Source organism: Thamnophis sirtalis, unplaced genomic scaffold (assembly GCF_051295495.1).
Source record: "Thamnophis sirtalis isolate CommonGarterSnake01/CBP01778 unplaced genomic scaffold, rThaSir2_p1.2 scaffold_2, whole genome shotgun sequence".
Taxonomy (NCBI): Eukaryota; Metazoa; Chordata; class Lepidosauria; order Squamata; family Natricidae; genus Thamnophis; species Thamnophis sirtalis.
In genome coordinates this window covers 20,698,625-20,713,097 of record NW_028261382.1, presented here as the reverse complement: position 1 = coordinate 20,713,097, position 14,473 = coordinate 20,698,625, and the positions used below count along the sequence as shown (strand labels likewise).

General features: G+C 40.2%; 1 protein-coding gene across 1 annotated transcript in view; it reads left to right on the top strand.

The window, feature by feature from the left end:
- The window catches only part of DENND4A (DENN domain containing 4A), a 92,825-nt gene that overhangs the window by 43,326 nt on the left and 35,026 nt on the right, over positions 1-14,473 (top strand). The window contains exons 11-14 of the mRNA XM_087704376.1: positions 1,581-1,681; positions 3,769-3,987; positions 6,905-7,050; positions 13,663-13,796. Coding sequence (XP_087560502.1) covers positions 1,581-1,681; positions 3,769-3,987; positions 6,905-7,050; positions 13,663-13,796 — 600 coding nt within the window. The remainder of the gene's footprint in view (positions 1-1,580; positions 1,682-3,768; positions 3,988-6,904; positions 7,051-13,662; positions 13,797-14,473) is intronic.

Here is a 14,473-nt window from a genome sequence, read left to right as displayed (position 1 = left end):
ACAGGAACAGTGCATTAGTGAATGACAAAAACATATTGGTTGCCTCAGCAATTTGTTTTTGCCAGTCCGTGTACAAATTAATCTTTTAAACACTTAGCAGATAGTCCTTCCATTATTCTTAGTACTTCGGAAAAGCTTTATTACCACAAAAAGTTGAAGTCCTTGGGGTGAAAAAATATTTCTTAACATGAAATACAACTTTGTGATCTAGTTTTAAGCAGCTCCATCAAAAGGAAAAATTGCAGGGGAAAATGTGCCTGTAAAGTGAATGAAACGGCCTTCATGAACAAATTCTAATTTATTCAAAGTTTAACTGCTTCTGAACTTGGAAATCTGTTTTGTGTATGGTTACACTTGGTATTGGGACGCGGTGGCTCAGTGGCTAAGACACTGAGCTTGTCGATCTAAAAGGTCTGCAGTTCGGTGGTTCGAATCCCTTTTAGAAAACCTAAAATTTGAGTTTTTTGTGATTGAATGACAGAGCTGGAGAATTTCAAATAGGGTGTCGAGTGCTCGACAGAACCAATACCCCATGAAGGGTATTGTCGCTCAACTAAAGAATCTGTCATTTGCACCAAGCAATAGTCACGTGCTCCAGGAAAACTGAACTTCCTTTTATGCAACCCAACAAGCAAATTTTTCTGCAGAAGCTGAGAATAGCTTCACCCAGAAAGCCAGAGTGCCTGCATCCAGGAAGGAAAGGAATAAATATTCATATTTGGTTTTTCTATTTATATTTGCTGGGTCATTCTGGGTGGGAAGAGAACCTTCCTGCTGCAATTTGTCATCCCATCTACATTGCCATGGGTGAAATAATGATGCCAGGAAAGGAAAAGCAGAATCACTTCAAACCATGAGAAAGGCAGCAAATAAATTTAATAATAATAATGTAATAATGATCACTCTGATTCTTCATTCTCTGCTTGCCTCTGAAACACTTGGTTTTTTTCCTAACCAGTCCTACCTGCAGCCCAAATTAGGTCCCCTTCTAGATTATAGAAATGATTTCCTTGCAGATGAGAAGGCAGAAGTAGATATTTACTTCTAATAAGCCTTCCCTGAAAATATTGCAACACAGCAGCAGCCCTGAGGTGACCACGGTCGCCGCCTCCTGTATCTCAAAAATAATAAGACCTCCCCGAAAATAAGGCCAAGCACTTATTTCAGGGGTCAAAAGAAAATGAGATCTTATTTTCAGGGAAACATGGCATTGAAGATTTCCATTCCATTGGATTAAGTTCAGCTGACAATACTGAAGCAGAAATCACTTCTGGGAGTTCTGGTGCTCAGATTTTACCAAATATTTAAGTCAATATTTGGTCTTAATGAATAGTAATAGCACTTAGACTTATATACCCCTTCACAGTGCTTTATAGCGGTTTACAGAGTCAGCATATTGTCCCCAACAATCTGGGTTCCTCATTTTACCCACTTCGGAAGGATGGAAGTCTGAGACAACCTTGAGCCTGGTGAGAATCGAACTGTTTAAACTGTTGGCAGCAGAAGTAGCCTGCAGTACTGCACTCTAACCACTGCGCCACCGTGGCTCTTAATCCTTCACATTTCCCTTTGGATTCCAGGCCAGGAGATAAGCGAACGATCGCATGGAAGATCTTGCCGAAGAAGCCTTGTAAGAAACTGATGAGCACTTTAAATCACTTGTATCATCAGCTGGCAGCATGTAAGTGGAGGAGGGCCCAAAAGACTCTCTGTGATTGTGGTTGTGGTACACTATGATAGTGAAACTCTTTTTCACGTCGAGGAGGAGCAGAGGGAAGTTAGATTCAGGTTATACAGAGGGAAATGTGTGCTTTGGGGATGTAGCACCGAGGGACCCAGCACCTGATTTGCATGATGTGTCACTTCCTTTGCAACCCTGGCTAAGGTTTAAAAAATAATCCTTTTATTTAAATACATAGAGCAGGGGTGTCAAACTCAAGGCCCAGGGGTTGGATCTGGCCCGCAGGGTGCTTAGATCTGGCCCACGGGGCCGCCCTGGAAACAGCTAAGGAACCTGCAGCAGTGCCTCTGCCAGAGAAAATGGAGCTCCGTCCCATCCCTCCCAAACTCTGTTTTCACTGTAAGAGGATTGCAGGAGGCTGTCACAGCTGAAACAGAGCTCAGGAGCCCATTTTCACTGGCAGAGCGCTCGGGCCACCACAAGAGCCCCCGACATGAATGATGTGGAGCTGGCCAGGTTCACCCTGGCCACCCCTTCCCATGTCAAACAACCCTGATGTGGCCCTCAATGAAATCGAGTTTGACACCCCTGCCTTAGAGCAATATTTCTCAACCTTGTCAACTCTAGGAGTTGAAGGCCTAGAGTTTTAAAGTTGAGAAGGTTGAGAAGCTCAGACCTTTAGAAAGTTCTTGTGGACCTTGGATGTTGACTGTGTGTCATGATAGAACCTCTTTGTTTCTTTCAAACTCTATCACTATTCAACTTGCCAATAAACGGGGTGGAAGGGGAAATGGAATGCTGAGAAGTTGGGCACAGATCCTGGCAACCGTCAAGTTCACGACTGCAGGTTCTTGAGAAGGAGGTGGACTGTTCCCATAACAAAAGGATGTTTCATAATTGGACAGTGTTATCACCCAGGGGTGGGGAGAAAGGGAAGCCATTGTTTAACTAGGTAAGCATTTGCTCGAAACCAGAGCTGGTTTTGATTCTTCAGTACCACAATGGCATATTCAATAAAGTTTTACTTTTGGGAATTCAAAGCTCCTGAGAGTGTTTCCTTATTTTGGGCCCACTAGTTGGACAGTTGGCACTGTGCCTAAATCAGATTTAACCCCACCTCACTGGAGGCAGCCTTTGTTGCTTTTGAATTATGCTTTCTGGGTACAAATCAGCTGTCCTGCAGGTTTGAGAAGGTCAGTGATGGGCTTGTCACTGCTAGCAAAATGTATCTAGTGCAATCAGATAATGAACCTGGCAGCAAAATCAGCCTGGCAGAGGAGAAAGAAATACTGTGGTCAATACTAAGAATCTTTAATAATTTAGTCTTTTCTTTAATCTTCCTTCATTTTTAATGGTCGTATATTATCTTTTCATGCTTCTATTGTCTGTAAGTCTAATTTAGATGATTTAGACCTTGAGCAAGAGTTCTTCTGTGTGTCCCAAAAGAATATGTTCTAATTGTCTATGGAGATTCTCCGTCATCCAGGACCTGGTTGCCCCAAAGCTGCTTTTTCAGGAGGCAACTGGACTTTCTTGTTTTTTCTTTTGAAGACATTTTGCTTCTCACCCAAGAAGCTTCAGCTCATTGCAGACTACAGGAACCAGGAGCACCACTCAGGTGACTCTGAGGACACAGATAAACCTCCAAGGGCTTCAACAACCCTTAAAAAAGGATGCAAATGACCAGATGTCTGCAAGGAATATAAATCATATCATCCATTCCCCACTATCCTGTCAGAGCTGAAGAAGCTCCTTGGACGAGAAGCAAAAGTCTTCAAAAGAAAAAACAAGGAAGTCCAGTTTCCTCCTGAAAAAAGCATCTTTGGGACGTTATCTATAAGCTGTCCAGAGTTGCTGTGTAACAGTAAGATGGGTGGGATATAAGTTTCATAAGTAAATAAATTGTGGGTTTTTCCATCACTGGAGGATTTTAAGAAGAGTCTAGGCAGCCATTTGTCCAGAATGGTAGAGGTCTCCTGCTGGAGAAGGGGGTTGGACTAGAAGACCCCAAAGCCCCTTCCACCTCCGTCATTCTTTAAATATAACCATGTTTTGACATTTCTCCTTTTTTATTTTTTATCCCGCAGTGCAGCAAAGACCCCGTGACGATGCTTTAATGGAGCTGGCTATGAATGACTACGATTTTCAATCAGGCTCCAAGCTGCATCTGTTAGATGTAGAAATTCAAGAGGCATTTCTCACGTTTATGGCTTCAATCCTGAAAGGTTACAGGTCCTACCTACGCCCTATTACGCAAGCCCCTTCGGAAACTGCCACTGATGCAAGTTCCCTGTTTGAACTGCAAGGTAAACCAGAGCCTCTATGTTTGTAGCATTTAAGTTAGCTAGAGATTTGGAGCAGTTTTTTCTCAACCTTAGTCCATCTTTAAGATGGGTGGACTTCAACTCCCAGAATGGGAAGTCCACAAATCTTAAATAGAATTCTTTTTTTTTTTCAAAATGTTTTTTTTATTTTTTATTTTCTTAAACACCATTTTAAGTATACATTCACATAATTGTTATTCTTCTTTACATTTGTCATTCTTATACATTTATTATTTCATTTAATAGGTTATAATATACAGTTTGGGTTGCTTTATTTACCACCCCTTCCTCCTGTTGTAACACCACCTTATTTTCCCTTTCTTTTCTCCCTCCCTCCCTTCTCTATTTTCTTCCTTCCTCCTCTCCTTTCCCTTCCTTCTTCCCTTCCCTTTCTCCTACTCCTACTCTTCCTCTTCCCCTTCCTACCTTCTCTCCTTCTCTTTCTCTCCCTTCCACTCTTCTCTCCTTACCTCTTTCTTCTTTCCCCCGTCTTCCTTTCATTCTCTCCTCTTCAGTAGAATAGAATTCTTTATTGGCCAAGTGTGATTGGACACACAAGGAATTTGTCTTTGGAGCATATGCTCTCAGTGTTCATAAAGAAAAATAAAATGCATTCATCAAGAATCATAAGATACAACACTTAGCGATAGTCATAGGCTACTAATAAGCAATCAAATCATACTAGGAAACAAATAAAACAATATAAATTGTAAAGATACAAGCAACATGGTTATAGTCATAAGTGGTAAGAGATAGGTACTAGGAAGGAAGAGAAGAAGAATAGTAATACAGACTTAGTAAATATTTTTACAGTGTTGTGGGAATTAGTTGTTTAGTAGAGAGATGGCATTTGGGAAAAACAGTTCTTGTGTGTAGTTGTTCTGGTGTGCAGTGCCCTATAGCATCGTTTTGAGGGCAGATATTGAAACAATTTATGTCCAGGATGTGAGGGATCTGTAGATATTTTCACTGCTCTCTTTTTGGCTCGTGCATTGTACAGGTCCTCCATGGAAGGCAGGTTGGTTTTTTTTTTCAGCAGTTCTGATTATTCTCTGAAGTCTGTGTCTGTCTTGTTGGGTTGCAGAGCCAAACCAGATAGTTATAGAGGTGCAGATGACCGACTCAATCATTCCTCTATAGAACAGAATCAGCAGCTCCTTGGGCAGTTTAAGCTTTCTGAGTTGGCTTAGAAAGAACATTCTTTGTTGTGCTTTTTTGATGACGTTTTTGATGTTAGGTGACCATTTTAGGTCTTGAGACATGATAGAACCTAGAAACCTGAAGGTCTCTACTATTGATACTGTGTTGTCTAGTGTTGTAAGGTGATAGTATAGGAGGCTTTCTTCTAAAAAATTCTCCAGGTTGAGAAACACTGATGTGGAGGCTGGGTTGAAATAGAAAACACAAGTTAGGGGCATTTGTGGAGATCTGGGGCATCAGCAACTGTAGATCAAAACTGTCCCCCTTTATAATGGGTGTTATGTATATGCAAAAAGGGGGTGGAGCTTGGATTTTCCAGTCCCACCCACCGTTTTGGTGCTATTGAGCACCCACTCTCCCCTGTGGTCACCCCAATATGAACAAAGCATCCAGCAAAAATCAAAGTGCTTCTCTCAAAGTCTCTGCAGTTGCTTCTGATCTTGGCACTCTAAGTCTATATATAATTTGCTGGTTGATGGATTTGATCAATTCTAGTATTAAGTGGCAGTTGTATTTGATAGACCTAAATATCCTGTGTCTATCAAGACAAAGTTTTTAGCTGTTTTTCTGTTTTCTCTAGTTTTCTATGCCTCCCAGAGTCTACCAAAGTGAGCTGCCCAATAAATTTAAGTAAAAACATAAATAACATCACCCATGCTTTAGATTACAAAGTGAAACCTTTTCCTCATTAGAATAGTGCAGAGGCAATTTTCAAAATAAACCAGACAAAAATGTTGGCCAAAGTTTCATTGTCATGAAACCTAATTAAAACAAAATGGGTTTAAATCTCACGTGTAAAAATGCCAATAACACCCAGTACATTCCTAATGAAAGTATACTTTATTTGTTGCTGGTCATTGATAGTCAGTCAATCAATTACATTATTGATTGATTTATTTAACTTATACTCCAGTTGTCAACCAACTACAAGTGACCAGTTCAGTGACCTGGTTTCCCAGGAAATTCCTGGATTGTTAAATCCCAGTTTACTACAACAGAACCATCATCAGATCTGGTGTTAACAGTAGCAAGACACAGATGAAACAAGAAAACATGATTTAAAACAATCAGGATTAACATGCTGATAATGAAGGGAACAGTCTGTGATTCAATCCTAATACTCAATTTGCAAATTACAATTTAGTATACTGGAAACATGTATCCAAGATGGATTATTGTGAATTTGGCAATATTTAAATATTTTGCTCAGTTTCTCTCTCTATCTCTCTCTCTCTCTCCCTCCCTCCCTCTCTCTCCCTCTCTCTCCCCCCCTCTCTCCCTCTCTCCCTCTCTCCCTCCCCCATATCTATCTATCTATCTATCTATCTATCTATCTATCTATCTATCTATCTATCTGTCTATCTGTCTATCTGTCTATCTGTCTATCTGTCTATCTGTCTATCTGTCTATCTGTCTATCTGTCTATCTGTCTATCTGTCTATCTGTCTATCTATCTATCTAATTTATATGGCCACCCATTTTGCAAAATAAATGATTCTGGGTGGCTATATAACACAAACACAGATACACACACATACACACACACACAAACACACACACAGATCAAAATATATGTGGCTTAGTGAGCATATGAATTAATTCGTTGTGTTTAATTTCATTTCTTCCTTTGTTCGTGGAATATTTGCTCCTTGTTTTTCTGCTAGTGGGATCAACAACTTCTTTTTTTTTAATCTTACAGGATTCTTGAAAAGCCGTGATCGTTCACATCAAAAGTTTTATACTATGATGACTAAGACCCAGATGTTCATTCGCTTCATTGAAGAATGTTCTTTTGTTAGCGATAAAGATGCAAGCCTTGCGTTTTTTGATGACTGTGTAAATAAAGTAAGTGTGCTCTGGTGTCACACCCCATCTGACTGTACTTGTTGCTCCAAAGACTTTTGCCAACTCACTACGCTATAGAGGGACTCCCACTTTGGCTACAGTTGCTCAAGTGTCTAACAAGAAAAGCATATTGTGATTTACACCCCCTTTTCTTCTATTTGTTAATTGGCTTGAAAGGTATGACTGTTTTCTTATTTTCACTGAGCTAGCAGGGAGGAGATGTCCCTACTAGCTTCTAGAGGGTACTTGACCCTTTCCTTTTATTCTCCCCCACTTCAGTAAATTACCTGGCTGGTCTAGGAGAGGCCATTCCTCATCTTACCCAATCTGGGCATGTCTGCTAGGAATATAGCAATAGCACTTAGACTTATATACCGCTTCATAGTTCTTTTACAGCCCTCTCTAAATGGTTTACAGAGTCAGCATACTGTCCCCCAACAATTTGGGTCTTCCTTTTACCCACCTCGGAAGGATGGAAGGCTGAGACAACTTTGAGCCTGGTGAGATTTGAACTGCCAAATTGCAGGCAGCCGGCAGGCAGCAGAAGTAGCCTGCAGGACTGCACTCTTAACCTCTGCGCCATCACGTCTATATAGGGAGATATTACCCTAACATCTGGAGGAGACCAGCCAGAGAAAGGTTGCCTTGAAGCAAGATGCAAGGAAATACAAAACTCTCTCGAACTCAGAGCAGTCTAGAAGATTGGGTTGGGTAACAGAAAGATTATTAGTTCTCACCTCCTAGTTGCAAGCTCTTCAGTAAAAAAAACAAACCACATAGAATATCAGAATTGGAAGAGACATTGAAGGTCTTCTAGTCTAGCCCTGTGCTAAAGCAGGAAACCCTGTTCATTTCAGACAGGTGGCTGTCCAGTCTCTTCTTAAAAGCCTCCAGTGATGGGGTACCCACAATTTCTGGAGACAAGTCATTCCACTGGTTCAATGTTCTTAACTGTCAGGAAATTCCTCCTTAGTTCTAAGTTGGATTTCTCTTTGATTAGCTTCTATCCGTTGTTTTTATCTTGCCTTTGGATGCTTTGTAACATAGGTTGACTCCCTGTTCTTTGTCACAGCCTTGCAAATATTGGAACACTGCTATCATATCATACCTTTTCACTAAACTAGCTATACCCAATTCTCAACAGGGTCTGGGAACATGACTATAATTTATGATGTTTTTGCTTCCGGTTTTCGAAAAGAACACCTCATAGCAATCAATGGGTTTGCTTAATAACCATGGTGTTCACTTAACAACCGTGGATTCACTTAATGACCATGGTGATTTGCTTAACCACAGCAACCAAAAATGCCAGAACTGTCATAATCCGGCATGATTACAGGGACATCATACTTTACCATGATGTCACTTAGTAAAAGAGTTGCTTGTCCCTGTTAAAGTTATTAATCACGGACTAACCGAAGACTTACAGTTGCATAAGGAATCCATTTTATCCCTTACAGCCCTGGCTTCAATCACTTTCGGAGCTCTGATACGCTGCTCAAACCCTGTTTGCTTTTCCAGTAGCAATAGCAATAGCCCTTGGACTCATATACCGTTTCACAGTGCTTTACAGCCCTTCCTAAGTGGTTCACAGAGTCAGCCTATTTCCCCCAATAATCTGGGAATTTAACCGACCTTGGAAGGATGGAAGCTGAGTCAACCTTAAGCTGGTCAGGATCAGACTGCTGGCAGTTGGCAGAGTTAGCCTGCAATACTGCATTCTAACCATTGCACTACCATGGCAATAGAACAGAACAGAACAGCAGACAAGAATAGCCCTTAGACTTATATACTGCTTCACAGTGCTTTACAGCCCTCTCTAAGCGGTTTACAGAATCAGCCTCTTGTCCCCAACAAGCTAGGTCCCCATTTTACCAACCTTGGAAGGATGGAAGGCTGAGTCAACCTTGAGCCTGGTGAGATTCGAACTGTCGAACCACTGTCAGTCGGCAGTCAGAATTAGCCTGCAATACTGCATTCTAACCACTGGGCCACTACCGCACTTAGGAGAGGGGATTTGCACATCCATTCCCTCGTACTTGTCAAAATATTTGTTTGTCTTGATCTATCCAAGGTATGTTTGTGTGCATATTGTGTCTGAAGTTTGGGTGCATATTTAGATCTAAAGTCTGTCACCTTAATGGCTTTCCTTGTGAAATGACTTTTTTCAGAGACTCTTTTGATCACACTTTCTTTGGCGCAGCTTTTCTGACAAGATGTTAAATTTAGTGAGACGTTACACGTTAATCTTCATCTGCAATTTGATTCTTTTCTTTCTTGCTGTCATGAGTGATGAGGACAATCCTTGTCTAGCGACAATTGGGATCGGCAACTCAATTGTTAAGTGAAGCAGTCACTAAGTGAAACCACCACTGCTGCTTACTTCAGCTTTTCTGTGCCGTACAGGACTTGTGAAGGTTGTAGATGCGAGGTTTGGTCACAAAGTTGCTTTTTCATCACTGTTGAAGCAACTGAAAATGGTCCACAAATGGGGTAGTCACTAAAAAGGGTTAAACAAGGATAATGTGTAGGCTCTAATACCAATAGGCTTACAAGGAAGGATTATGTCTGTGGAAACTTATAGCACACCATGTTTTCAAAATAATAACTTCAAAGTATTACTTATTTTATTTAGCCTCCGGCTTCTTTAAAGTATAAATTGAAATGATAAAGTATATTCTTAAAGTACAACATCAGCAAAACTCTCTGTTGTTGTTTTGCTTCAACACATTATATGTCATTCTGAGAGAGAGAAATTTCATATGGATTGTGTGTGTGGAATAGAATAGAATAGAATAGAATTCCTTATTGGCCAAGTGTGATTGGACACACAAGGAATTTGTCTTTGGTGCAGATGCTCTCAGTGGACATAAAGAAAAATAAAATAGAATACATTCATCAAGAATCAAAGGATGCAACACTTAGTGATAGTCATGGGTTACTAATAAGCAATGAAAGCAAACAAATAAAACAATATAAAATTTAAAGATACAAGCAACATGGTTATAAGCGGGAAGAGATAAGTACTAGGAAGGAAGAGAAGAATAATAGCAATATAATCTTAGTAAATAGTTTGACACTGTTGTGGGAATTAATTGTTAAGTAGAGTGATGGCATTCAGGAAAAAACTCCTTGTGTCTAGTTGTTCTGGTGTGCAGTGCTCTATAGTGTTGTTTTGAGGGTAGAAATTGAAACAATTTATATCCAGGATGTGAGGAGTCTGTAGATATTTTCACAGCCCTCTTTATTATCACAATCGCTCTCCATTTGGTAGACGTAAGAACCTTTTGTTTTTCATCTTTTCCCTCCAGGAAAAAAGTGACAAGAGTAGATCTGCCTAGAGTCCCTCAAGTGTAACCTAAGAAAACAGAAAGTGACTGGGGATTAATTGTTGTGTGTTGCATATAAAGTGAGCTTGCCGTAGGAAAGATGCTTTGGAAATCATCCTTCAAAGATTGCATTAGCAAATAAGTCACACAGCATACCTCTCCTGCCAGGATCCCAACCTATTAGAAGTGTTTTCTTCAGCTTATGAAAGGTGGAAATTCTCCTTCACCTGTCACTAACCTTCTATATTGATAGAAGAAGTGATCAATCATAATAGAGCTGGAAGGTACCTTTGAGGTCTTCTAGTCCAACCCCATGCTCAAGCAGAAGATCCTATACCATTTCAGACAAGTGGCTGTCCAGTCTCTTCTTAGAAGACTCCAGTGATGGAGCAACCACTATGTCTGAAGGCAAAGCTGTTCCACTGGTTGATTGTCCTCACTGTTAGGAAGTTTTCTCCTTATTTCCAGGTTGCTTTTCTCCTTGATTAGTTTCCATCCATTGTTTCTTGTCTGGCTTTCTGGTGCTTTGGAAAATAGCATGACTCCCTCCTTTCTGTGGCAGCCCCTCAAATATTGGAATACTGCTATCATGTTCTATTTTTAAAAAATGCACAAATGTGTCTTGGACACAACTCCAATCAAGATTTTTGTTTCATGTGTATTCTGGAAACATTGAGTGGGTGGAAGGTATGGATTTCACTCTTGAATGTAATGTTTGAAGAGAGCCAATTAGTGAAACGATGCATTGGATAGTTTAAAAAACATTACAGTTCACATCTAGTCCCACCTTTCTGCTATCCAATATTTTCTTATTTTTCATTTTCTCGGCTATTAAATGCAGAACAGCAAGGACCTAATCCTGGGGGGATTGATTTCAGTAATGGACATGGACTTTGCTTGTTACGACTGTCCAGTCTCTTCTTAAAATCTTCCAATGTTGGAGTACCCACAACATCTGGAGGCAAGTCGTTCCACTGGTTGATTGTTCTTATTGTTAGGAAATTTGGCTGCTTCTCTGTTCATTTTCCATCCATTGCTTCTTGTCTTGCCTTCTGGTGCTTTGGGAAATAAGTTGGCCCCCTCTTTTTTGTGGCAGCCCCACAAACATTCAAGCACTGCTGTCCTGTCACCCCTAGTTCTTCTTTTCCTTAGACTAGCCATACCCAATTCCGTCAACCGTTCTTCAAATGTTTTTGTCTCCAGGCCTTTAATCATCTTAATTGCTCTTCTTTACATCCTTTGCTTAATTGCTCTTCTTTGCATTTTTTCTCAAAATCTCAACATCTTTTTTGTAATGTGGTGACCAAAACAGGATCATGTCTGGTGATGTTACCTAGATGCCTTCACTTGAAGAAAGTTATGTTTTGGATAAACAACTTCAGCAAATAGTATATGGAACAAAGTAGCCACTTCCTGCTCAGGATAACAAGGGATACTCTTTATTTACCATCACTCTGTTCCAAGAATAGATTAACTTCATGATAAATCCTAGAAACCTTCCTTTTGGATGGGATTATCTAGACCACTGAGGTCAATCCAAGTGTAGAATCCAGGCCTTCTTTAATTCCCCATCAAAGGTATTGTCCTATAAGAACTTCTATTCCTGGATGGGAAGGTTAACCAACTTCAGAGCAATTGATTTTTCTTTGGTTCCTTCTATTATATTATTTTGCTTTTCCATTTTTCCTTTTCTGTGTGATCTTGACCCAAAGACCCATTCTTGTTCAAATATTAATAGTCCACTTTTGATTGATGTGGTAATTTCCATAGGGTGTTGAAAAAGAAAAACAAATGGAATAATGAAGCGTGAGATGCCATAGCTTCAGTATAACTTGCATTTATAATGTGTTTCTATAATGAGGTTTATCCTCAGCACCGTTTTGCTTCAGACAGATTTTATAATCTGTCCAAGTAATTAACATGTTCATGGCTTGCTCTCAGTCGCATTGAGAGCAAGCCATGAAATTTCTTTGTGACGCGGAAGCCGTTTGAAGACAGTAATTTGAGATTTCTGTGCACTGTGGAAGCCTTTCGAAGACAGTAACATTTATTTTTGCAAGAATCCCCTTGGGCTAATGGCTGCAAATTCGAAAACTACTCATCAGGCACCTAAGAGGAATGAGCATAGCAACTATGAAAATTAAGCACATTTCCTGCATGCTGTAGAAAAAGGACCAGCTCCCCAGGTGCCATTTTATGGATGACAAGTTCTTCGGCTGGCAGGAAAACATGTTTTCGGTTGAGACTCAGTGACATAGGATCCTGTGCAGAAAAAAAATGCTTTTAAGAAAGTGGCACATAGAATTTCTTGTATAATGTTATTAAATACAGCTAAGCAAGCTTGTTGATTTAAATCAATACCTAACCTCCCCCCCCCAAAAAAAGTTACTTCACATTATCTCTGCAAAGGGGCTGAACAATTGCAAAAATGTTTGCAAGAGAATAGAATAGAAATGGAATGGAATGGAACGGAACAGAACAGAGCATTCTTCATTGGCCAAGCGTGATTGGACACAAAAGGAATTTGTCTTCGATGCATAAACTCTTAGTGTACATAAAAACTATAATCATGATCATAGTCATCATAAAAATGCATTCATCATAAATCATAAGATACAACACTTACTGAGAGCCATAGGATACTATATAAGCAATCAACATAAATCATACTAGGAAACGAAATAAAACAATATAAACTGTAAAGATACAAGTAAAAGTTATGTAGAAAAAAGAGATAGGTAATAGGAAAGATTAAAAGAATAATAGTAATACAGCCTTACTAAATAGTTTGAGAGTGTTGTGGAAGTTACTTGTTTAGCAGAGTGGTGACATGGGGTGGCGGAAACACTGTCCTTGTGTCTAGTTGTTCTGGTGTGCAGTGTAAAGCCTGTGTTTTCTCAAACATAACCACTTTAAAAATGTATATTCTTCTGCATGCTGGCTGAAGAATTCTGGGTAGTTGAAGTCTACGCATCTTAAAGTTGCCAAGGTTGAGAAACACTGCATGACAGCAGTCTCTTCACAGAGCAGGTATCTTTTGAAAGAAATGTGTTTGAAAACAATCTGATAGAGTCCTTCCAGAAAAAAACGCAAGAAAGAAGATTATCTTCTTTTTCTACCAGATTATAGAATTACAAATAATACCAACAAAGTAGTTTTTAATAAAGGTTTTTAACATTATCCCTTAATCTGCATCCTGGCAACTGTTTGCAAAAGCTCACCAAATAAAGGATTCTTAACTTCCTGGCAAGGAATATAATGTATTTTTATCCGTTTTGGACAGGTGGATGTAGACAAGACAGGCGACACACGGCTTATAGAACTCGATGAGTCCCACAAGAGCGAGCACACCGTCTTCGTAACTCCCCCAGAGATTCCTCACCTTCCTAATGGAGAGGAACTCCCATATCAATACAGGTAATCATGGGGATCTTTCCATGGTGATATCCCAATGGTCCTTTTTTTCAAGAGGAAAATGGATTTTCTGGTTTTTCTTTGGAAGACGTTTTGCTTTTCATCCAAGAAGCTTCTTCAGCTCTGACTGGATGGTGGGGAATGGAAGGATTGATACTCCTTGCAGACAGCTGGTCATTTGCATCATTTTAGCGAGTCAAGTCGTTGAGGCCACTTGGAGGTTAATCTGTGCCCTCAGGGTCACCTGAGTAGTACAGATGGTTCTTGTAGTCTGCAATTTTTCTGGAAATCCATTCATACTCCCATACCATTCATAGGGTCTTCATCCCAAACTGTATAGCTGATAGCTGTATAGCTGTATAGTCTGTAGAGGTTCTAAGTTCACCTGAGTCATGGTGGCCCCAATGATGCTTTTTCAGGAGGCAACTGGACTTTTGTGGTTTTTCTTTGAAGACCTTTTGCTTCTCATTCAAGCAGCTTCTTAGGCTCTGACTGGATGGTGGGGAATGGTAGGATTGATACTCCTTGCAGACAGCTGGTCATTTGCATCCTTTTAGCGAGTCGTTGAGTCCACTTGGAGGTTTGTCTGTGTCCCCAGGGTCACCTGAATGGTGCAAATAGGTGTGGTAGGGGTGAAATTCAGCAGGTTCTGGCAGGCTCTGGAGAACCGGTAGCATAAA